Below are 25,926 nucleotides of genomic sequence, written 5' to 3' on the forward strand. Positions count from 1 at the left end.
GAGTCCAGCCCGTCCCAGTGCTCTGCCGCCCTCAGTGTAAAGGAGTTCCTCCTCATGCTGTGTTTTAGTTTATGGCTGCTTGTGTTTCAGTTCATGGCCGCTGCTCCCCCTCCTGTCGCTGGGCACCACCAGAGAGTCTGGCACCATCCTCTTGGAGATATTTATATGCATTAAATAGGATCCTCTCTCAGTCCTGTTCTCTCCGGATTAAGCAGGCCCAATCTGTGTAATCAGTCGTGACAGAGTCATGAGCAAGTGCCACTCACCCGTGGGTTACAAGTGACCATCAGGTGACGCGCGATGCTTACAGAATGGGGAGGAGGGAAGTGACTCAACACACAACCGATTCCAAACCGGTTCTGAAAGCCAGCTTGATTGATGGATGTAGGGATGTCTGCTAAATAAGTGCTGTATCTTCCCATCTGGTACATTGATTCCTTTAGGGCAAAAAAAATTCCAACAAACTTAATTGTAATAAACCTCATTCTTCCAAGTACTTCCAAGTTACCACAGTGCAGCTTTGACTTCATAATTCTGGTGTAATTTTTTGATTTTATTTTCTAATAAAAGTCCGCTGAACCTTTTTGGTATGGTCAGTGGGCTTTGTACTCTGGGCACAAGGGGAAAAGACATCCACAGTTCCCCGTGTACCAGGGAAGGTTGTGGTGAATCTCTTCATTAAGTTATTTTGGTCGGTGTCTCTCGGGTTGAGGATGCTTTGGTTGAGTTTTAGTCATGGTCCATAACAGCTGTTCTCCTTGGATTGACTGCAAATGTGTAAAGATGTGATGTAGGAAAGATTAAGTCAGGTAATCAGGCTTTGGGAAATGAGATGTAAGGAGAGTGCCACTCAAGACAACTAAAATTGGCCAAAGTGAAAGGAGAGATGATTTCTAAATGAACCTTATAGCTGTGTGGTCATCAGGATTCAAGCATAGCATCAGTGGTGGGTGGGGCTCAAGAAAACTGGGTTAAATATTACATATCCATTTCTTTCTCATTCCATCTTCAAAGGATGAGGCAAAACCACCCCTTTCACTCTTTCATGGTTGATTATGCCATTGTGAAGCCTTTGGGCTACTTTTAACCTCCTTTTTATTTAAAACAGGCTACTTCCTTGGAATATCATTTCCTTTTTGGCTTTGTCGTCTCATTCTGATTATTGTAACAGAGTATTCTCAGATATGTTCCTGATGCTAGTAATTTGATGTCATCTGTACCTATGATTTTGAATTCTTTAATGTTATATTTAGGTTTTAGACCAAAGTCTAAAACAATAAGTACCTCACAAGAGTGCCTCTCCAGTCACACTGAACTGGCTTCTGAAGCTCCAGGACAAACGACTGATTTCTGCAAATGTGATTAAAGAAAGTAAATCAGAAAAAGCACCTCTGTCATTTACAGATAACAGGCTAAATCTTGCACTCCTTACTTAAGTCTTACTCATATAATATTCCTGTTATAATTTGACTTTGCAGCTAGTTTTGCCTGAGGAAAGACTAGATGAATGCTGAGTAATGACATCAAGATTATTTCTTGAGAAGCTAATGAAGTGTCATGTTAAGGGCATTACTTCAATTTGAGGGACAAGTACAGTTGCATTATCTAATACTTCCCAGTGCTGAAGTTCCTGTGTTACCATATTCTAAGAATGATTGTGTACAACCAAGTGTAATGAAAATAAAACATATTAAAGATGTTAATATGGGTATCTGCTGGCCTCAACTAAGTCCATCCCATAACTGCCTGGGGCATTATTGCACACATTGCTGTGGCATTATATGGCACGGGCACTGATGATCTGTGTTTCCTAAGGCTGAGTAAGCTGTTGTGGAGAATGCTTCCTGCTGCCATGCCTGGTTTGGAGGGAAGAGCCCATACTACATGTTGCCTGGACACCTTGGGCCCAGAGTAAATGAAACAAGTCATGCCTACAGCACAACCAGATATGTCATATCTATGATTTTCCTCCGCTGTGGCAGCTGAGGGGTAGCTGGGGATGACTAATGTTGCATCAGAGTGAGATTGGCATCAGCTAAATGACATGAGAGCCTTGCAGGTAAGGGAAGTCACTGCCTTAGAGACCTTAACAGTACAGACAGACAAGGCACAGAAGGCAGGAAAATATAGCCTCTGTTTTCTTGTATTTCTCTGTCTGATGAAATTGTGTTAAATCTGGTCAGATCAATCTGACCTAGGTAACAAAGGCTGCCAGTAGCAACACTAGCAAGTAAAATTCAGATTGTCCAAATTCCACTGTGGCACCTCGATCCAGTTTGGTGTATACACAATGAGCTTGTGCACTTGGGACAGGACCTGCAATGGACTCATGGTGCAGCTGCGTCCCTTCTCTACTCTGGGAAATGTGCTGGGCCGAAAAGCAGGAGCACTTCAAGCCACCAGCTGTCTGTGGGAACCTTTCTGCCTGGTACATAGTGCCTGTGGGAGTCCTACTGCAGTGGTATTCCCAGGTGGATGGCTGCCACCCATAACCACTTTCAACAGCACTGAAACCACAGCAGCCTTATGGAGGAGAGCTGTGTCCTAAGAGCTCTTATTCCTAAAGCACTCGGTGCTCTGGGTGCAGAGAGAGTATTGTGTAGCTTTGGATCCTAGGAAGGAATGAATTAAAGCTGTATTGAGGGCCAGACAGACTGACAACAAAATAAAGTTTTATTTATGGCATTAGAGACAAAAATGAGGTTTGGAGTGAGACTTGAAGCACTGGGTTTTGTGGAGTTCGTAATCCCCAAACTCTACCCCATCTCTGAGGGTCTGAGGTGGATAGTGACAATATTTCCTGCCACAATACAGTAATGGGTCTGGTTGTGCCTACCTGGAAAAGAAAACTTAAATTTGACACTTTAGACCTAAACCCTTCATATTTCTTACTTATGTTAACTTTCACTCTACTTTTGGTTTAGTTTTTAAACTTGGAAATTCAAAATGTGAAAATGCTTGAATGCATGGTGATTTCAAATCAGGTGTGCATAAATACAAAATGTGTTGTCTTTTGCACTAAGCTAGTTTATTCCAGGCAATGGAATGACTTAGGATATATATTCCTGTAGTTCATAGTAAGATTAATCCAGCACAAAATGAAAACAGACTAAGAAAATGAAGCTCAGGGCACATTTTGAAACGGCTCATTTGATCTTTTGACAGAGCACAGAAATAAAAATATAGCTTATTTTCTTAAGTTGTGAAATATGCAGTCCACTGCTTCTACTATGTTTTTTGAATGACATTTAGCATAGTGAATTTCAGGACTTTTTTTTCCTACTGTTACATGAGTACCAGCAGAAATTGAATAAAAATGAAATCTGAAGCAATATTTTTTAAACATTGCATGTGTTTTCTTCAAAGGCAGTATTTGCCCTCTACGAACACAAGTCTACAAATTTCTGAGGCTTTTCTCATCCTGAACTGAGCAGATGGGGACACTCATGGGCATTTTATATAGAGACCAAGGACAAACATTTCACCTAGGTCTTTTCTGCATAGCATTTCATTTGTTAGGTCTTGATAACTCGTTGGGATTGAATGGGATAAAATCTCTTCAATGATGACTTTTTGTACAGTGGAGCCTCAGGGCTGTATTGCTTGAATCATTTTCATTTAAAATACACAATTTTGCCAGCTGGAAACTGCCAGCCCTTTTACACATATATGAGTTCAGGGATTTTGTGCTATGCATTGTTAAGTTTGGTGCAGCAGCATTTCTTCTTGAAACATTTTCATAGTCACAGGACTTAACAGCCTTATATAGCCCTATTCACCTCAGAGATTTTATTGTTAAAAGTTTAAAAAGTGCTCCCCAGCCAATGTTTCTTTGAGTTTAGAAATGTTCAAGTTTGGACTGTGCACTTAAGATTGTTTCATACTGCCTTCATTTAAAATTTTGATGACCTGTAGAATCATTGGAACAATTCCTAAGGATATTGTGGATGCTCTCATCACCTGGGGGTCTGTTTTAATCACTGCCAGATTTTTCAAAAATATATGCTGTAACCCAAAGAGAAATCATGAGTCTCATAAAATTGGTAGATCAGGTTCTACAACCTGTGTTATGAAAGAGTTCAAGCCAGCTGGTTGTCACAGCATGTGTCTCACTGTCTTAAAAAAGACACAAATCTGTGAGTTGACCCAGATTTTCTTTCCATGAATCTCCTGGGCAATAGAAAGTCTGTAGTGTTTACTGTTGCCAGAGTACCAGAAATCTGAATTGTGTTAGGCAGTGAGAAGCATAAACATAGTTCTGCTCCAGTAGGTGCTTTTTAAAGTATTACCAGACTCCTCTAAACAGATGACAGGGGAATAACTTTTGCCATTCCAATATACAGCAGAATAACTGAACTTGGCTGTTGCAAAACAGAGGTTCATCTGCATGAGTAAGTTTTAAAACTGATGGGCTGCCTCTGGTGCTTCCAGACTTTATTATCATGCTAAACTCAAAGTGGCTTTTGCCTGTGTGACTGTAGAGAGCAGTGTTTCCAACATAACTGAATGGCTTGTGGTCTGAATGATTAAGGTGATAAAGGGAAAGAGAGCTGGTCTGGGACTAAACTAGCTGTGAGCTACTGCAGTGTAGTCTGCACGAGATTTCTAGGGTAGAATTTCCCTGCTGGATCCCTGTTTATTAATCCCTAAGCCTTTTAATTAGGCCTTGTATGGAAAGGAGCAAAAACTGGATAGAGAGGTTAGATAGGTCATTTAACTTTCTCTTGATCCGAGCCACTCTTAGCAGAATAATTTTCATTTTAAGCAGGAAGCTCTTGGAACCAGGCTATTATTCTACCATAACCTGTCTGTAGTGCTTCCACATGTACAAGGCATTCTCCACACCTTTCAATACAATTGTCTCTAGGAAGTCTGTTGCTCTTTTTTGCCCAAAACCCACTGAAGTCAGTAGTCACATTTGCAGTAGACTTTGAATGTTGGCCTTAGATATACAAATAGGGAAGAATTTGCATTACAAGTAATACCATCTTACCTTATTGCATTTTTGTATTATTAAATTTAATGCCCTACTCCTGTTCTATGAATGTTATTGTGCAAGTAGGTTTATTAGATTGTAATATACATGCAATATCCTCTGAAGTTTTTCCATGGAGCTGAATGGGACCATTAGATCTCTGAAGGACTGAGGAAAACTAGTTTTCGGTGAACTACCTATTGCCTGGGTAAATGTCAGTGGGAAAGTAAGAAGGAAGAATTCTATTATCAAGTCCTAGAACTTTCTTTTGTAAAGTATATAACTAAGTTCCAACATTTACAGCATTTTTATACTTTTCCTATCATGGGCTAATACAATATTCTTTTCTCCGTGTTTTGTGATGCAAGTCTTGCAGTCCTGTGTCAGTAGCCATAGGAGCTGAATCAACTAACTATGGGAATAGCTGCCTCACTTTCATGGGCACTAGGTTTGCATTTTGTATTAGCTGGAGTTTTGGACCATTACTTGTACATTTTAAAGCCAGAAGTCAAGATAGGTTTGCAGTTATAACTTCTGTAATTTACTGATCACACAGACAGCAGGGTGTGTTTCTCCAAGTTGTGTGTAAGAATCCACACAGTGCTTAGGTTGCCTTTCACCTGGAGAGGCAAGAATTAACATGTTCACCCCTCATCTTAGCTGCATGCAGGGATAAACAAAGACCTTCATCCTACCCGTAAAACACACAGGAAGGGTAAATTCAGCCTGTGAAGTCACGCCCATTTCTAGTGAAATATTCAGCAAATATTAATTCTAAACTTTTCTTTGAATGTGCATAAATTCAGGCTGTGAACCTGCACTAAGCAAGACTGGGAAAATATATGCCTTCACCAGATTAATCACACAGAGCTAACTACTTGTGTTACAGAAGAAAGTGACTCATCTACAGATGACACTGGATTAAAAAAGTGGGGGGAAATTCCCTAAGTCTTATTCCCTTCTCTATACTGATAAGGAGGCACTTAAGGGAATAGTACAAAAAAAAACAGAGCTGGAAGAGAAACTGCGTGTCAGGTCTGCTATGGTGAGCAATGAAGTTCATGTAATCTCTTCCAGAATCTGCTGAATCTTGAGTTAAAACTAGTTTGGTGTCTGAGAGAGACAGCTGCTTGTTAGTTTTATTTTTTTTGGGAAAGAACTTCTGCTAATTAGCCTTATGTCAATGTGATCTCCTCCCTCTTTAGAGTTTCCACATTGACAAGAGCAATCTTATCCACATACAGATTTTATTTTGTTACTTGAAGGCATATAATTCTAAAATTGCTCCTATGCTCAGTTTGGAATTTATGGATGGATTATTATGCTGCCAATAATTCGCCAGTAAGGTCTTCCACAAATCTATAATCAAACACAAGAAATTGTGGATATGTAGGGAAAACATTCCTAATAACAGCACTCCTGCAGTAAAGTGATTTTGACTAAAAAATACTGGAGAGTAACACTTCAAACATTTGAAAATATCACTAAATTGAGAAAACATGAAAAATGTGAGTGCATTTTTTCTGGGACAAACATAGGGCAGGTGGTTTTGAATCATAGTTTCAGCCTGGCAAAGGAAGCTTATGAAGTAACAGTGGGCACCAGTGACAAAGAAAAAAGACTATTATCTTTGTCCCCATGAGATGGCACCCTGAACCAGCAGTGCACACAGGGATGGGCTCAAAGTTGGGGTTTTTTCATGTAAGGAATGGATCACAGGTGTTTTGGTGAAAAGCATTGTCCCTCTGCTTTTGTTTCACAGAAGTTGATCTCTGTAGTTTCAGAGTAATGTGTCAGAGTATTTAGTCTGGTTTACATATATTAATTTCCCCTTGTATGTTATATTCCTAGTTATATTGTGAGGTTATTCCAAGTAGTCAGTCAAATCTGTGTCTTTATTAAGTCGATTTACACTAAGCATTATGCCTCATACTAAATGTTGGGAGGAACACCTTTAGTGAAAGTAGTAAAATCTTCAACAACCTTATCTCAGCACATAGAATCATTCATTTCCTATTCACCAAATTAAAGGGTTTGTTTTCACTGAAATTTGTCAGTTGTTTGGTTGTCTATTTCATTTTTTTCCCCCCAATGAAACATATACCTGAGTTCAGAAGAGCCTTGCCAAAACAAAAACAAAAACAAAAACAAAAAACAAACAAAGAAAAAAGAAACCAAACCAAAAAACCCAACACAAAAGCAAGGGCATTAAAGTATGAGAAATTAATTTCCTGGCTGTTATTAGGAGTAACCACTGGTGAGTAATACTTCTAAGTCAGCAGAGACGTCTGAAGAAAACTATTTTGCTACCATAAGTGTTAGTTCAGTGTGTTGCTATGTGACACCATCCTTTACATGTATTGTGAAGATGTCTTGGGAGGGAAAGAAAAAAATAGGCTGTTTGTTTCTGTTCAGTTTATGTTTCTCTCAATGGAACCATAGAGTAATGCTTTGTTATTGTAAGTGTGATTTTAATTTCAAATTAACTTGTGGGCGATGTGATCTTTTACTAGCATTTCTTGTGAAATGAAAAATATTTTGGCTATAGCTTTTTCCTGTTATTAAATAGTAATATAGACCCATGCTATATGCAAACTGTGAAAAGCTCTATATATACTTGTTTACACTTGTTTACAAACACTGCAGTCTTTCTTACCCTCTGAATATTTCTAATTGTGTTAAAGCTGTATGCCACTAAATCAAAACAAAAGTGTACAAATAACCTCCTACTGCTGGTCTACTTGCAAGATCCAAAGCTTATTGTGAAAGCTGTAACTCGATTAGAAGATTTTTCATGACTGAAGGCATAGAAAGAGTGCACCAGTTTTGTTCTATTCATTATTGAGTCCTACTTGTAGGTGATTTCCTGTGTTGTCTTCTAAATATGCCAGCATTAATTGCAATCAGACATGCACTAAGAGTTAGTGATTAGGGGGAAGGAAAAATAAGGACTACAGTGGATGCTTTGAGCCTCTGAAATAACTGAAATAGTTCTTCATGCTGTATTGAGCAGCAAGAGTATTCCCTCCCTCCAAATGAGCCTGCTTGAAGAGTGGGGAGAAGGCAGCTGGTGTTTTTTCCTTTCCAGCAGCATGTAGGAACAGCTTTCCTAGGAGGGAGTGGCAGGGAGAGCCAGGGGAGTGAGGGCTGAGGAAAGGCTGAGTAACAGGAGAGTCACCTGGTGGGTTGCATCCCTTCATGTGTCTGGCATGCCAGTTCAGAGATGCAGGCAAAGAAATGTAACTGCTGGATCCTGTCATCCAGCAACATCTTTGGATTTTTCCTTGAGACCTGGAAGAGTGAGGACAGTAGCTTATTTTTTACTTTGCCAGTAGGCTGTAACTTGTTTGTGCTAAAGGCTTCACACTCTAAGATTCAAACTGTTCCATGTCACATCACCCCATTGTTTCTACCTTATTCTTTTACCTTATTCTTTTTACCTATTTTTTCATAGGAGGTGTTCAATTCAGAGAGGGCTTTAAAATAGTTCTTATTTTTTCGTAAGGAAAAATCCTGTTATTTGTTCTTTTGTTTTTTGTTTTTTTATTTATTGTGGTGGTAGAAAAACAGGTCACAATAGGTGTGAGTTGAAAATACTTTGAGATTAAACTGAACAGACCTAATTTAGTGAAAAGTAGATGAAGGACATGGGGATGCTGGTACAATAAGTTGTTATTCAGTCAGACTGAGGAGGAGTGTTTGTGCACACAGGGACAACTGCATCACTTCTTGTCCTGTGCAAACTTCAGCTACCTGAGATTCAGCATCTTCTTACTTTTCAAGTTAGCATCTTCTGCTTTTACACATCTTCCTTGTGGGGCTGTAAGTGACACCCAGTTATATACCAGCAATTCCCATCAATCTGAATAAGCAGCTAGCAGGAAGTCATGGTTATTTTAGCACTGCCTCCAAGAGCAAGTGAGCCCAAACTGCCCGTTCTTGGGGGAAGCAAAACTGCCCCATGAGTCACTCAGTTACCACAGCCAGTGTACTTCTTCACTTGAAGCATAACAATTGCAGCAGTAATTACCAGTTTCATGGCACCATGATCAGGATTAATTAATTTCTCAGCACTAACTAGGTCAGACTGAAGGATTCTGTACTGCTATGTGGTGCCAGATCTCAACCATTGCAAGGGAGTTACCCAGTGAAGCGTAAGTGATGTTTACACACCTGCATCTTGGCAATGCAGAGCCCTTTCCCTTTTCCACTGTCCAGCCCTTGGAGGCACATACTTATCTCTGTATTTCCTGCCTATCAGTAAGAAGGAAATGGATCTGGTGAGTTGTGCTGCCTCTGCGAACGCAGTCTGCCTTTTTCCCACTTCCCTGCAGCTTATCCAGAAGCTCCTGAGCCACTTTAGAATGAGCATACTTGTTAGACGTGGGTCTGAAAAAAGGTTTGCTTCTGCAGAGGTGGCAACACTTGGTTTAGATGTACCTGCAGACATCTGAGAAGAGTCTGGCAGCCAAAATTATTGTGTATTTTCATAAACATTTCTCTTACAGAAGGATTAATTAGATACACAACAATGATGTCCCAGATGGCACAGTTTAGTCAGCTGGCCTGTATCTTATTTTAATTGCCTAAACATATCCACACCCTGTCTTTGTTATGAATTCAGTTATGGAAGAGGATATGAATTTTACATTTGCTGTCTGGCAGTGATGGAAGGTGAACTCCATCTGCATCACACCAAAAAAAAAAAAAAAAAATTCATTTGGGTAATAAGAGCTTAGGAGCCTTTTGGAAGGAAACATGGGTAGGACCCGATCAGGATGCTGTGGTGTGGCCTGATTTATGCTCAAAGGAACACAGAAACATGTAGTTCCAGAAGGAGATATCATCTCCCCAATTCCCACTGTCACCAAGGAAGTACTGTGCTGGTGAAAATGCATCCTTTGGTGTCCTACCCCTTTCATTTGGGCAGCTGGTCACACCAGCACTTCAAACCTGAAAGCAAATTCAATTATCTTGCTTATGCTTTTTGTAGTCTAAAAATATGCAGGGCAGCTGGGGTTACTGAGATGTGAACTGGAGCTGTGCCTGTGGCGTGGGGCCATTTCCTCGTGGGGGCTGGGGGCAGCCGTGGCCTCCCGGGGGGTTCTTGCTGGTGTTGTCTGCTGTGGGCAGCTCGGCTGTGCAGACAGGGGATTGTGTGGAGCAGGGGTAGGACACCTCTTGCATGGTAAGGGCAGCATATGTCTTTCAAGTTATAGAAAATAGACCTGGTGGGCTGCACCAGCATCTCTCCCTGTCCCTTTCTTTTCCCACTCTGCCATGTTCATCAGTACTAACATGGCCTGTGTTTACATGAGCTCAATGGTGCCCATTCTGGAAGTGAAGGGGTGGGACTTTCTGTTCCTCTGCCACATCTGGGGACAGCTGGCAGCAGGGAAGGCTGCTCCTCTGCAGAGGACCTGGCTGCTTATGGGAGGGAGCTTTGCTTTACAGCGACAGGATGTTTTCCTTTGAGCATTAACTCCAGTTTGACCTTGGGCTTTTTAGGCAGCCAAACACACACATATGCCTCGTAGGCAGAGTTAAGATACTGTCTATGCATATACAGATGCAAAGTGCCCAGCCACATACTTCTACTTGTTTTGGTTTTCTTCTGGGTCGCTTTCCATGGTTACGATTTTTCTGCAAATAGTGCTTATCCCAATTGGAGTTTCTTGGAGTGCTGGTTTTGCTGAGAAGGTCTTTTAGATGCTCATCAGCGCCTGCATTCATTCCTTCCTTAGTTGGTTCTTGTCTGGTGCCTTTTGTACTGTGCTAGCTGAAGGCAACACACAGGGCTGCTCTTTCCTGCCAGAGCTTGTTGTTGTCTTCAGTGGCTGGGCAGGCAAAGACAACTCTGGTGTGAATCATTTTGTTCCTCCAATGTAGGAGTTGCCACGATGAATGATTAAGGGAGGGGAAAAAAAAAGCGAGAGTGAGAGGGAGTGTGTGTGTGTGCACAAATTGAGGTTGGGAAAGTGGGAGTGGTGTCAATGAGTAGGCAAGTAACAGAGTCTTCTGCTCAGCAAAGTCTCAGCACGGGCAGCTGGTTCTTCGTGCTGTGCTCACTTCATTGATTCGTTTACCAGGATTGTAACCCTGCAAAGTAAGTACAGCTTTTTTTCTTTCTCTGATATATTTAATTTATGCCGAGCTAATAGTTAACAAATCTCGGCTGTGAAACATAATTGCACGGAGGGAGCGGGATAAGGAAATTTGTACAAAAAATGTACATGTGGAATTAAAGACGCTTTTTTGCCTTCCCAAACAACAGTGTTTTTGTTTAATTTCAAAACTGCTGCAATTACTATGCTAGATTTTCTTTTCTTTTTTTTTTTTTTTTTCCCCAAAAGAATCCTTTTAGATTCACTGAAAGCAGTGAATAAGATCTGGCAGGTGAGACAGGAATGGTATTAGGAATTATTAAAATATGGTGGTTTATTGCATATGGTGCCTATTCCCGTATCAGAAAAAGCAGGTTGTGTATGATGCCATGAAAATCCTTCATGTACCAAAGTAGGATTTAGGTTGGTTTGCAAGCCTCTGTTAGAGAGGAATATTCCTCTCGTTTTCTGCAGAGGTGTGTGCGCTCTGCTCTATTTGCTCTGAGTTATTAACAGAGTGACTAATCCACACTTGTTTAAGGTCAGGAGCTTAGGCCTAGTAATTACAAATACAAATTTATTTTCGGTGTGACCATTTTGTTTTGAAGAGTTCATTGGCTATTGAAGTGCAACAAAGCATATTGCAGTGGCTTGTTTCCTTTTCTTTCCTGGAGTGACTTTCCCTCCTCTGTTGCTGACACTGCTTTTTCCTCAACCATATGAGATGCTCTGGTTCCACATCAGTCTGATGTCTTGCATGTCTGTTCAGATGAGACTGTGTCCTTGTTTTTTTATTCAGGTAGTTTGCCAGGTGGAGAATTATCATTTTCGTAGAAGTAAAAGCTCACAGAAATATTTTATTTCCTTTGTATCATGTATGCTGAGTAAGAGCTGAAGTGGAGTCATGTTAAACTCTTGATCTAGTTTCAATATTAATGCCTCACTTGTGAAATTTGCATGTTGGTTGTTTTCTATAATTCATCCTCTTGGAATTTTGTTTGGACTGGAGAGACTATAGCACTGGCACTCACAGCTCCTGAGATATAAACCCAATATACCCCCCAGGACTGGATGGCCAGCATTGTCTATTCTTTATCTGCCACAGATGTCTTCTTCTGGAAAGACTGCTTAGCTGAGACAAGAATAAAATAAATACTTGGTTCTGCTTTATGGGACTATCCCTACCATACAACTAACTTGACTCGTCAGACATTTGCACACAGATGTTGCTATTCTTGTGATTATATTTTTAAATATAAATTACATTTCTATTTTTCCTCAGTAAGCAGATAGTAAACAAAACCTCCCTGGGTTTTTTTGGTTTTGTTTTTTTTTTGTGTGTGTGTTTTTTAGAGGAGGGAGTTGGTGCTGTTGTTGTTGAATCCAAGAGTGGCTAAGCAAAAATGGTGTCTTACATCAATAAGCAAGTTAAAATCAGGTTTTTCTAAACTGGTTCCATAGCCTTTCAGCTCCCTTCAGTGTCTGAAAATGTTTCTTTCACTCTGTGACAGTCTCAGTTTTAAATAATGTTGGGTGCATTGCAAACTCCAAGTTCTGAGAAGATGCCCCAGTGCTGCAGGCCTTTCTGGAAATGCTGACAGTCTGCTTTCCTGGGAAAGGAGGGGCCCAATAAGAATCCATGCAGCAGGCCTTTCTAAAATTTCATTTTCAGTTTTTTGACTCCTCCCTGTTTGAGGGTTCCCTGTGATTACTGACTCAGGAGCTAGGTCTGATTTCTGAGACTGTTAATGGGCAGCTAATGGGCTTTCCTCTCACTGGGAGCCTCAACCCTTCTCACTGGTCTGGAACTGGCTTTACTGGACTTGCAAGGCTTGAGGTGCTCAAGGCTTTAAAGAGATTTAAAATTTTTTAATATTTAATACTGTAAATTATTTTCAGTAATGTGAATGCTGTAAGTAATATAATACAATATAATATGTCATTAATAAATGGAGAATAAAAAACTGACTGAGCAGTAAAAAAAGATGATGGAATAGAGATTATTCTTTGCTATCCAGCCAATAATTCAAGGTCAAGGGTGCAAATAAGCTTTTTTCCTCAACAAAATGATCCTTACTTCAATAGTAGCATTGAAATGAAGAAATTAGAATGGAGAGCTTTACCACTACCAGAACAGTTTCACTCTCCTCCAAAGATGCTTTGAGAGTATCAGTGGTTATTGGATGAACAAAGGTACATAAAAGGTTCACTATGAAATACCTCCTGTTTTTTCTCACTGAAAAGAAACATTGGAACTTCATAAAAACTGATCCAACATGAATGGTGTCAGAGTTACTCATGAGGTCAGAGTTTTTAAGATCCAGAGGCCTGAAGAGAATGATATCATGCCAGCTAATACTAGATAATATACTCCATTAATAAATTAGTGTTTTTTTCAGGTGTACTGCATGACTCATGAGATTTTTTGTATTATTTGTCTTTTTGAGGGTGGTAGATGTTTACTGAATGACGCATTCTTGGTTCCCTGGGTACTTTTCCACCAGTTCCTCAGTAAGAAATACCTGTGTAGTTAGTACTTGTCCCAAATCTTCAGTTTTGGGGGGTGGTGTGGGGTGGGGCAGAGAGAGAGAGAGAGATTGAGAAGCAGACACTATATAGGAGTGTATTGTGTGTTTGTTGAGAATGGTTGAGTTAATGGAAAAGATAAGGCAGGCAGCCTATGCAGAGGAGTTTATTTAAGACATGCTCAGGCACAAAAGAGCACATTTGTGATGAGCAATTGCAGGCAGGCATTTGAAGGAATGTTTTTATGTTTGCTTCTTTGCCCCGTTGTTCCAAGTTACTCCCTCATCAGCAGTCTCAGTCCTTCAGACTTGTTCTGTCTTTTGCCACTGTCCTGCCTAAAGCTCTCCTCCCTTAAGCTGTGTGCTGAGCCCATGGCTGCTGGCAAGCTCGGCTTTTCTGGTAATGAGCTGCTTTCGTGCCTGAGAAATCGTGTCTGCGTAAATGAGGTGGATGGTTGCAGGGCTAGGCTGGCACTTGGTGCTCTCTTTACACCCCTAAGATCTCTGAGATGTTTCCTGAACCTCGTTGTGACATCAGCTCGATGCCTGCTGATGCTGTAAAATGGAATCTCTCATGGAAAATTTCTCTTTACCAGGCAGCTGCCAGAGACTGCCAGAGCACTGGAAGAGAGAAAAGTCCAGCCCGTTCTGAATTCTGAGTCTGACAAAACCTCTGGATGTTGCAAAGCATACTCCTCTGTATTTTCTTGTGGGGATAAGTTTCTCCAGTGAAATATATTCAATGTTTGCCATCTTCAAGACAAATTCTTTTTCTTTTTCTTTTTTTTTCTTCCCCCAGTGGGAGGGGATTTGTTAGCAAACAGTTTGCTGCTATTACCAACAGTCAGAACGTTTTGCAAGAGTGCAAGGCTGCTTAGGTGTGCTTTTCAAATGCTGGTTTAATGCCAGTATATATTTCTTCTAACTTGATTAATGCAATGCAATGCAATGCATTTCACTAACCTTTAATATGGCATCTTTTAGCCCAAAAGAAACTAGTTGTCAAGTAAAACAATAGCCTTACCTAATAGATCTAAGAACATGTACAAGTTAATTAAAAGAAAAATAAAGACATTTATTTTGTAAAAGGCCTTCTGTAGTCGGACAGGTCTTACGAGTAAATCAAAGTGTTTTCTCTACAAAGTGTCGCAGGCAAATTACATGCCCATTCTGTCACACCCACAAAAAATAGTCATAAAAATTTACAACTATCACAAATTATTTGGAAGTCATTACTACTGTCAAATACCACAGCTGCTCTGAAGTGTCTCTGTACAATGGTGTCAGATGTTCAGCTACATTTGGGCAGCATAATGCATGCAAAAATTTCCATTTTCTTTCTGTCTCTGTCAATAGCGTTGATAGAGCTGTTTAGCACAAGTTTTAACAGTTTCCCTTTTTTTCAGGGATACATGGTATCAGGGGCATAGTAAATGTCGAATTCACTATCCAAAGGGATCGTGTTCCGTGTGATTGCTGGTCTAAAGCCAGACTTGTGCTATTGACTGAAATTCAGGGGTTCACCCGTCTTGGCTTGAATCTACACAAATGTGCTGATACTAAAGTGCAACTTTGGGTATGTGAAAGCAGCCTGGAAGATGGGAATAGTCTCTGGCTTTCCCTGAGCATGGACAGCAGCAACTGTGCCTTGCTTTTCCTGACTGCACAGGTCATGTAGCAGCCCGGTGGCAACTGCAGTTACTGAGAATGACTAGGAAAACCTTTGAGTTAAAACAGTGTAAGTAGTGGGTGGGCACACAGAGGTATTTTTTAGAATGCCTCCATTAATTTTCTAAAATAATCTCAATGTACAGGACCAGATAGCTTTCTGGAGACTTCTAGCAAGGCCAGGGATAATGGGGACCCAACTCTGAGAGGACGGACATGTACCAAAGCCAAAGGTCTAATAGATGATTAGCCATGAAGCAAGAGATAATGAAGTCCTGAAACCATTAATGACCTGTCTGGGAGCCAGGAGAGCCCAGAGCAACCTTCTGAGTTGGCACATTTTAAGAGTATCAATTAAAAACAGATTATATTCATATGTGATCCAATTTGACTCAATGTGTGCAGGTCACCCTGACCCACACAGATTTCCTCAAGTGCTTCTCCTAATACTGGCTCTACATAACACATAGCATTGCCCATTGTCACTTGAAGATGATGGCTATTACTGAACTCCTCTCCTCTCCTCTCCTCTCCTCTCCTCTCCTCTCCTCTCCTCTCCTCTCCTCTCCTCTCCTCTCCTCTCCTCTCCTCTCCTCTCCTCTCCTCTCCTCTCCTCTCCTCTCCTCTCCTCTCCTCTCCTCTCCTCTCCTCTCCTCTCCTCTCCTCTCCTCTCCTCTCCTCTCCTCTCCTCTCCTCTCCTCTCCTCTCCTCTCCTCTCCTCTCCTCTCCTCTCCTCTCCTCTCCTCTCCTCTCCTCTCCTCTCCTCTCCTCTCCTCTCCTCTCCTCTCCTCTCCTCTCCTCTCCTCTCCTCTCCTCATCCTGAAAGTCCAAGATATCCAGTCCAGGTGCCAGCCTCTTCCAGTGCTCTGACCCAGCCCCACCACAGCAGGAACTAGAATTACAATCTGAGTCATCTCTTTTTTCTCTTTTCCATTTCAGGATGACAATGGATGCTCTGCAACTAGCAAACACTGCCTTTGCAGTTGATATGTTCAAAAAGCTCTGTGAGAAGGACAAAACAGCCAACATTATTTTTTCCCCACTGTGTACCTCAACTTCTCTGGCTCTGGCATATAAAGCTACGAAAGGTGATACTGCAGACCAGATGAAACAGGTAAGCTGTCAGCAACCTGTTCTGTGGCTGCAAATGATATGGCTGTTGTAGGTGCCTTTCTTATTAACTCTTGCTAACGTTCTCCTGGGTGTCTGGTTGCCTTGTAAGACAGGCTACAAACCATCCATCCGAATTTCTTGAATGGTTTCACACTGCCTGGCTCTGCACAACAGGAGGCTGAAACTCTGTCTTAAAGAAAAATGTTTTTGGGCATGTATAAGGTAGAAGTGGACATAGCAGAGTCCTTACAGATGCACTAAAGCCTTGTCTCCTTTTAGCATAGTGTTTGTGGCTACGAGTCACTGCCCAGATACCTGCATTTTCTAGATAACTGTTTTTTCATTATTCAAGAATGCTTAAGATTTATAGAACTGAAAATGATTTTGCCATTGCTGCCAGCAGCAAGTATGTGTAGCAGCCCTGTCACTGGCTTTCTCCCCTTTCTCCCACAACGCTGTGAAGGGGAGGTGGATGCAGTAGAAGGGGCACAATTTTGTCCATGTTTCTCCTTACAAGCAGCTCATGATGTTCAAGGACTTTCCAGCATCAAGCCCCAGCATAGCAGTCATGATTCAATCAGTTTTTGGAGCTCATCCTGTGGTGCAGAGAGTCAGCCCTCCAGCTTTGTCTCCTGCCTCTGTGTAACCAGAGATTAAGCTGGATCCTTTTTATCCCAGTAAGGGTCCCCACAGTTTCTGCAGTTTCCTAAAGGTGCACGAAATGCAAAATTAAGTATGCATTTGTATGCTGATTATCACCTGGCTCTGGAAGACTCTTACATATTTGAATGTATTTTCCCTCCTTTGGAAATTTGTCCATGTAGTTTCTCATTCACTGAAAGTACCCCTGAGCACAGCCTTCTGTGCCCCTACGTATGCCACAGATTACAGGGAGTCTTGTGCTGTTCACAGAGCTGCACAGCAATAGGTCCATGACAATCATAGAATCATAAAATGGTTTCTGTGGAAAAGAACCTTAAATCCCCTTACCACAGGCAGGGACACCTTCCACTAGACCAGGTTGATCCAGACCCTCCCTAAACTGGCTTTGAAGACTTTCAGGGATGGATCTTGTAAGCACTGCACATTTTTCCAAAGAGTATTTAAAAAAAAAATAATTAAATTTAAATGGTACACTGAAGCTCCCTCACCATTTCAAAATTCAAGTGTTGTCTTTCTAAAGGGAAAGTTAAAAATGTTACCCTGCCTTTATTTTGTTTTCACTTGTGTCTGCAATTTGCTTTGAACCATTCCATAATAGCAAGTTAACTTGCATATCCACAAGTGGAGCTCTGTTACACAAGCGCACTTGTGTTTCATATTTCTCTAGGGGTATTTAAAAAGTGCTGACTACAGATGCTAAGGAGAGCTTGGTATGCTTTTAAGTGTAATATTTCCTATTTTCCATTTCTATTCTAGCTTCTGCCTGCCTTTGAGTTTGTGCTTGGCTTTTAAATACTAGATATAAAAGGAGCCAGATTGGCACCTGTACTCTGGAACATCAGTTAACAAACTGGTGCCAAAAGTTCTCCCAGGTAGAGAAGCTGCAGTAGCTTTCTCCTCCAACCTGGTTCCCAAGCAGAGAAGATTTCTGCACTTAACATGCAAAGAAATAAAACTGTTGGAAGAAAAGGAAAAAAGTTGAGATAGCTGCTTCTAATAAAATGGACTTGAAGTTTGGCTATGACAGCTGTGCTGCTGCTGTGTTGGGAGTTCATTGCCTTCTGCTGCCACTTAGCAAGGGTAGTGGAGGATGTGGAAGGGTGACTAAGGCAGAGCAGCAATTTTGTCTGTGAAGGCATGATGTGTTCTGGGAGAAAGAGCAGTAGTGATGTACAAAAGGAAAAGAAGGTCATAAGTGCTTGCTGTGCCTCATAAGGGAATGTGAGGAGGGTTGGACAGGCTTCCTGTAATGAAACTGCCACCATCAAAGATCCTGTAAAAAGTAGGCATTAAAAGTTTAATTCATATTTATAGGGTTATTTTCAAACAAAGGCATAATTACCCCTATATTTCCTGCAACTGGACTTGTCATTCCCAGGAGCTGGAAGGTGGCCATGTGTGGGTCAGCAGCTCTACCCACTGTTATACTCTGCCTACAAAACCTAACACTGTTATCTTTATCTGATCAGTTTTTTTGCTGAAATGTTATGTGATGTCATGTATTAGTCACAGCAATCAGAAAACTTGATGATCTGTCAAGCATTTTTAAAGGTGTAGCCCAGTTCTAGAAAGGAGATGATCTGAGACCCTCATATATCTGTTTTAAAAGCTTCAGGGTTTTGGGTGAGGACGTAAGTTTGACAAAAACATACTCTGTACTATGGAGTTTTAGTTGGCTAAGTCACATCAGCAGCATGAACAGTTCTATTGGTTTCTTTGGATTGCTTATAGGAAAGAAATGTGTTTGGTGAAAGTTCTGGTAGGATCAGGTTTTCAGATTTTTGTGAGCATGTCAAATACATAAATGTTTTTTGAGTAACAACAGTGAGAGGCACTGACATTAGCTGAAACACAAAAAGCAAAAGTTCTGGTCACAAACTAACATTGTTTTTTGCTTACCTGTTAGGAATGTTTAGACAATAATAAGAAAAAAAAGATGCTTAGTGTTTTATCATGTTCATTTAACAGGTTCTCCATTTACAAGACGTCAAAGATGTTTCTTTCGGGTTTCAAACAATAACTTCAGATGTTTCCAAACTCAGCTCTTTCTTTGCTCTGAAAATGGTCAAAAGGCTTTTTGTAGACAAGTCTCTCAATCCTACCACAGTAAGTATTGCAGGAAACCCCCAGTGCTATGAATTGCTTGGTCATCATGTTGACAGACTATGGTGTCAGACTGCAATATTTAAAATTAATTCATGTACTTTTGGCTGTTGGTTGACTGGATGCAAATGATAAACAGCATAATATTGTCTGCTGCCATAAAGGTTTGTAGAAGGATGGCTGAGTCTGCTGCTTGACCCCAAGCTGTGCAACTCTTACAACACTTTTAATTCTTTCATTAATATGCTTCAGGTCAGTAGCAAGTTTGGTTTTGCATTGCAACGTAACTTCTATGCCACATCAAAGTCTTTGCATTTGCAAGTATGAGTAAAAATGAGTATCAAAAAATTGGTGGTGCAAGTGTATGTCCAGTTCATACACCCAAGTAATTACTGCATAAGCTTCAGTTTTCTGAATCTGCCTGAGAAGGCAGAAGCCTGACTATTGAAGCAACACAAGTGAAGATGGTGGTGTTTGGCTTTTTAAATTTGCAAAAAACTATGAAGAATGCTGTGTCTGTTGGGTTTTTTCCCCCAAAATTCTCTTTGAGAGGGTCCCAAGCAAAGCTAACATCAGTCTAAAAGAGTGTTTCAGAAAAGTCAACATGCTGCAGTGATGCTGTGATCAGATCACCTGCTGTTCATCCTTTGCTACAGCAAAAGCCAGGACCCAGAGCAAGAAGTTTCTTCCCTGGAGAGGAGAGACGTTGTGAGCAGACTGTGGCCTGTGTCTCTGTCTTGCTCAGACCCGGGCTGAGGGTTGTTTTATCCTGTAAACTCTGGCAAGGTGGTCACTCCTGCAATATCAGAGTTACTTAACTGCTGATGTAACACTGCTAGTCTGAAGACAACCTTGGGCGTGATGTGCTGGATGCAGGTGTACATCCTTCTTGTCTCCTGCACTTATTTAAAAGCTTTCCTCAAATGATAACGAACTCCTCAACTACCAATGGCTCTTAACCAAGCATGACTTTGGTTACTTGTGTCTTTCAGGACTTTGTCAACTCCACAAAGAGACCTTTTCCATCTGAACTGGAATTAGTGGAGTTCAAAGAAAAAACTGAGGAAACCCGAGAAAAGATCAACAAATCCCTTTCAGAGCTGACTGATGGTGGGTACAGCTTAACCTTGGGCGTTCTGTTTGCCTCTCTGGAGAAAGATCTTTATCCTTGTGACACCACTTTAGAAGCAAATACTTTGTGAAAGAAGATAGGCTTACTGTTTGGATTCATAAGGATTAGCAGCACTGACTTCACTGCTGTAGCACTTCTGAAGGTGGAAATGTGAGACTGACCTTGCATTAGCCTTGGGGAAAGCTGCTCACATTTGGCTGCAGCAGGATGGTTTGGGAGAATGACAGGTCCAGGTTGTGGAGCATCACATCCTGTAAAACCAAAACATCGAACCCTCTAATTCCTTTAAAAGCTTCATTGTAATGGGAAGTACTCGTTGGACTCTGAGTTTCAGGCTGTTAATTAATACCCCAGCTGCTTTTGCCACAAAGCAGATGTGGGTCTCTCATTTGCCACCTTGTGGAAGCCCTGCAGAGGTGGCCCTGGGGTTGGTTGCCCTCGTGTGGTGCAGACATGGAAACACCATGCACGAGTCTGGTCCTTCCCAGGCTGGCACAGGTGCCCAAGGGGGCACCTCACCCTGCCTGTGCAGCTCCAAGACAGGACTTGCCTTCCCAGTGCTCTGAATTCAGTGCTTGAACAGGGCTAAAACAGAGTGGCCCATGACATTTGCATCCTCTTTTGAAGTCTGTAGCGGTGTTTGGATATTAACTGTAATCAGAGCATCATTTTTTGTTACCCTGATTGTTTTATTCTCATATATCAGTCTAGAAAAGAATAGCTGCTAATTGAAAACTTCCCTTCAAGTCTTGCTCTCCAAATGACAAAGTGTTTTTTCACTTAAACCTATTGAATTTCACTGAAAACTCATCACCTTCTTAAATGTTCTGAACAGAAGCAGGAGATGTAGTTTTGATTATGTGTGATATAAACCAACAGAACATGTCATATGGAAGATCTGCCTGGCTCTAAACCCCACATCAAAAATTAAGCTGTAGTTTTAAATAAGTGCTCCTTTTTGAAACTTTCCATTAGAAAGAAAATCTTTTATAGGTGAGATGCAGGACACAAATGTGTTTTATTTAGTGAAATGTTACCATATTCACTTAAAGCAATTGATATACTGCTAATGTACTGTTGCATTAACAACCATCTTAAACTTGTTCACAGGAAAAATGGAGAATGTTTTGAGTGAGGATAGTGTAAGTGACCAGACTCAGATCCTTCTAGTTAATGCAGCTTATTTTGTCACAAACTGGATGAAGAAATTCCCAGAGGCAGAGATCAAAGAATGTCCTTTCAAAATCAACAAGGTATGTTCTGGAAAAAAAAAGGGTACTGTTTCCTCTCATGAAAATGCAAACTTTGAGCTGAGGAAATCCCAACAAAAGAAAATGAGAAATATTAATTACTATGGTGTTCTTAGACTCTATCTAATAGTTGCAAGGGTCCCAGGCTGTCCTGGGAGAATGTTTAGACAACATAAGCTGAGTACAAGTGGTGAGAAGCAGCCATTTTCTGCAAGGAGATGCAGAACCCATTTTCATGGGTAGCTTTTTCCAGGAGACTGGAAGGTTGCAGGTACCAGAGGCTGCATCCAAAAACCAGAAGAGGTGAAGCACATATATTTCCTGAGCTGGTGAAATGTGTGCAGTTGTGTCACCTCTTTGAGTACATCCCTTAGGTGCCTGGCCCTGTATTTTCCTCTTCAGAGATGTCATTCCATCAGTCTCTCTCTTTCCAATCAGGCTCAGGACTGCAGCCCTCTGCATGTCAGCCCTGCTTAGCCAGGAGGTCCAGCTGGGAGCAGCACCTGTGGCTGGTGCATTCAGGAGTCTGTGACCAGTGATGGATATTGTAATCAGACAACTTACAGCCAAGATACAAAGCTGCCCACAATTTGTGAGATAAAGAGATTAAATTCCAAATATAGGGATGCATAAGCAAAGTTGGAGTTTCAAGTTCACTGAAAATATTCATAAATTACCTCATCAGCCAATAGTTCCAGCTAAAAAAGTTTTTAAAATCACACAATCAACACTAAAATTATTAAGCGAAACATCTCAAGATTTTTTTTCCCCCTAAAGTAATATTTTTCTGCTGAGTTTGAATTTTGAACATTTTTATATGGATAGAACAATTTTAAAGTCTTCCCTATGAAATAAAGTGTTTTGTTTTGTTCTGTTCTGTTCTGTTTCATTTCATTCAAAAGCAAAGACATAGAGGTTTAGGTTATCCTGAAATTTCTTCTGTTTCCACTCCTGAACCAAAATACCAATTATTGGTATGAACAGCTTGACCTTCACTGTTGAGTTGTGCTCAGTGCTTGACACTTGCTAGCATTACAAAGCCCTGTAGAGAGTGTAGTTGGTAGCACTCAGTGAAAAGGTGTGAAGAGCCTCTAATATTAGATAAATTGCTTTTTTAAGGCACATCTCTCATATCTTGCTATTGTATTAAGTAGAATTCTGTTCCACTTTTCTTTGGAAAGCTGCCTACAGTAAAAAGAACCCCTCACTGATTGCTTTCATTACCTGTGAAAGCCAACAAATTCTCTGCTAGTAACTCAAGGTATCCCTTCCATGCAAGCTTACAAACTTTCCTCTGTCACCATCTTATCTGTGAACTAAAAGGAATAATAGATTGTTTCTTCTATGTTTTGCAGACTGAAACTAAACCAGTGCAGATGATGAATCTGGAAGCTACTTTTTGCCTGGGCTATGTAAAAGATTTAAATGTTTCCATCCTTGAGCTCCCATGCCTTAACAAGCATATAAGCATGCTCATTCTCCTGCCCAAAGAGATTGAAGATGAGACCACTGGCTTGGAGAAGGTGAGAGAAAAAAGTAGAACTGCTATGATACCTCCCTTGAACACAGCCCATAAAATGCCATATGTTTATGGAAGGTTTTTGTTATTTAGAAGCAATGCATAAGGAAAAAAAAAGTAACTTTCCTGTGAATTTACCGTCTCATCTTGCTTTTCTGTTCCTTCTGTAATATTTGTGGCATTATTGTTTTCACTGTGTCCAGTGTGAGGTTGTAATTGAGGCTTTGTTCTAGATAGAGAGTGCACAGAAGACAGTGTAAAGTGCAGAAGGTGCCCTTATTTCTGGTAGCCTTATTTTTTTTCAATTGACACATGTCCATGATTTATTTTACTAAGGTCTTATACTTCCCCAAGTTTTAATTTTGAGCAGAGGTGCCTGCAAAAATGAGCTATTTTTTATTACAATTGCACATAAATGTGAAAATTAATAAGGTGTTTCCTAATGATCAACAATTTCTTATGTAATTTCTCTATGAAAATTTTATGACACATTTTCACCCCTCTTCAAAGTTTATTAGCGACTAAGTAATTAATAATATTAATTGATAGTAAAGTTATTTAAGGATTAAGAGACTGATGATCACTTAAGTCTCCTTTGTAATTTGCTTCAATTGGCCACAAATTTTAAGGGCAGGAAGAATTTTTCTTTGGAGCTGTAAGATTACAACTTTTATATGTTGCAGTAAATTACAGAACACACCTATCATAAAATGCAAGTGAGGCCTTTCCTCACCAATTTGTCGTGGCCTCACATTCTGCCTCCTCCCTTTCCAGTTTAAAAAAAAAAATTGCTTGAACAGCTGCATGTTTGATTGAGATCAGGCTCTGGATTTGGATTTTTTGTCTCAAATACCAGCAATTTCATTATTCTGTAGAGTCAGGAATAAATACATTTGGATCTCTGCCAGCTGGCCAGGGTAACCTGGGTAGGGACTGTCTTCCACAGGTTCCTTCATATGGAATGTTGAGGTGATTGCTTTCAAAAGCTTGCCAGAGCATGCACATCCAAAAGAGTTGCTCCAGAGGCCTGTCCTATGGATTAAAAGATACTTGAATCAATATAACTGAGAGTATGTTAAGCCTGAATGCTATGGTTGTGAATTCAAAAACAAAAATTGCCTTTGGACTTTATTATTTGGAGGCTTGATGGGAGTGAGAAGTTCAGGAATTGTGTTTGTTTTTTTTTTCTCCTTTCACTTTTCTCAGAGGGCTCACTAATTTCCTTTGTTCCTTTATGTTTTCAGCTGGAAAAGGCACTGACCCCTGAGACATTATTACAGTGGACGAATCCCAGCATGATGGCCAACACCAAAGTGAATGTATTTCTTCCAAAGTTCAGTGTGGAAGGTGACTATGACCTGAAGCCACTTCTGGAGAGCCTGGGAATGACAAATATCTTCAACGAAAGCACATCGGATTTCTCGGAGATGTGTGAGACAAAAGGTGTGGTTGTGTCAAAGATCATCCATAAAGTCTCCTTGGAAGTAAATGAACAAGGTGGCGACTCCCGAGAGGTACCAGGATATCGGATTCTGCAACACAAAGATGAATTTAAAGCTGACCATCCATTTATCTTTTTGTTTAGACACAACAAAACTCGCAACGTGATTCTTTCAGGCCGATTGTGTTCTCCTTAAGCAGAGCATGTTCATTACAAAAAAAGCACAATTACATTTGTCCTGCCAAGCTTTTCTTCCTGACTAATCATCTTTGAAAGGAAATCTAAGAGGTTCATATATTGGCTGAGTAATACAATGTACTCTACATATGCAGCAGAACTAGTTTCTCTCCTTTTGTTTCCTCCCCTTTAGCGGAATAATTTCCACTGTGAAGAACACACCATATTTTATTGAGAAGTATCCCAGCTTCAGCAACAGGAACATTTTGTTTCTCTGTGACACTTTTTTCCCCAGATGAAGTGAACTGAGAGCCTGCTTTAAGATAGCCCAGGAGCTGGAAAGGGGTCTAGGAGGAAGAGCTGCATTCCTGCTCTCTAGTGAAACCTCTTTCCCTCTTTGGATTCCTAGTGCCTAAAAGGGGAAATGTGGACATGTGGTATGATAGCTCTCCCCTGGAACCTGGCCACACTCTGGTGGTCCAGGGTGCCCTACCACACCCTGCCAGCACCCAGTGAAGCAGTGCATGAGTTCTGCAGCACAGCTACAACAGTTCAGGCTGGCATCAGAATTTGCATCTGTAAACAACAGCCACACTAAGGGCTATGGACACCAGAGGCTAAAATCATGGGGACAGTGTGTGTCCCCAGAAGACTCTTCAGCATTAAGTTCCCAGACTGGGGAGGTTGAACTCTGCTGTGTGGGCTTTTTTGACTCATTCCCTTCAGACATGGAAGATGGGACAAGTTCACTGCAGCTATGAGGAGCCTTGTTATATATATCCCAAGGAAAAGAACATTATGCAAATCAAGGATAGGACACAGTTGGATTAATACTGGAAGTGCCACACTATTCATGCACAGATTATCTGCCATTTCTAGCTCTGGATTCAGCATTAAGGAAACTACAGTTACTTAATGTCTAAAGCATGAGAAAGAAATAAGGACTTCAACTTGAGTGAAATTAACATTATAATTACTAGTCTTCAAATTCCACATGAGATTATGGTAATCAGATTTCATTTCTGACTAAAGACTGCCTGCTGCATATGTTCAGTACTTGTTTACCTAATTACTGTTCAGAATAAAGCACTATAAAACCTGTGTCAAATGTACAACACCTCTAGTGTCAGTCTGTGTGTTCATTGACAGTATCAATGTTCACGCCCGACTTCCAATAAATTTTAGGAATTTTTCCAATAATTTATAGGAATGGAGATAAGCAGATTCACTTAGGCAACAAAGTCAAATAAGTCACA

At 40.7% G+C, this 25,926-nt stretch overlaps 1 protein-coding gene across 1 annotated transcript; it reads left to right on the forward strand.

Moving 5' to 3' along the window:
- Window positions 1-10,963: 10,963 nt before the first annotated feature.
- On the forward strand, window positions 10,964-25,768 carry SERPINB5 (serpin family B member 5). Its single transcript, XM_056483639.1, has 7 exons — window positions 10,964-11,081; window positions 16,212-16,386; window positions 19,017-19,154; window positions 20,144-20,261; window positions 21,394-21,536; window positions 22,889-23,056; window positions 24,297-25,768. Exons 2-7 carry the CDS (start codon window positions 16,213-16,215, stop codon window positions 24,687-24,689), a joined length of 1,134 nt encoding a protein of 377 aa, XP_056339614.1. The 5' UTR covers window positions 10,964-11,081; window position 16,212; the 3' UTR covers window positions 24,690-25,768.
- The last annotated feature ends 158 nt before the right edge of the window (window positions 25,769-25,926 follow it).

This window comes from Oenanthe melanoleuca, chromosome 2 (assembly GCF_029582105.1).
Source record: "Oenanthe melanoleuca isolate GR-GAL-2019-014 chromosome 2, OMel1.0, whole genome shotgun sequence".
NCBI classification, from domain to species: Eukaryota; Metazoa; Chordata; class Aves; order Passeriformes; family Muscicapidae; genus Oenanthe; species Oenanthe melanoleuca.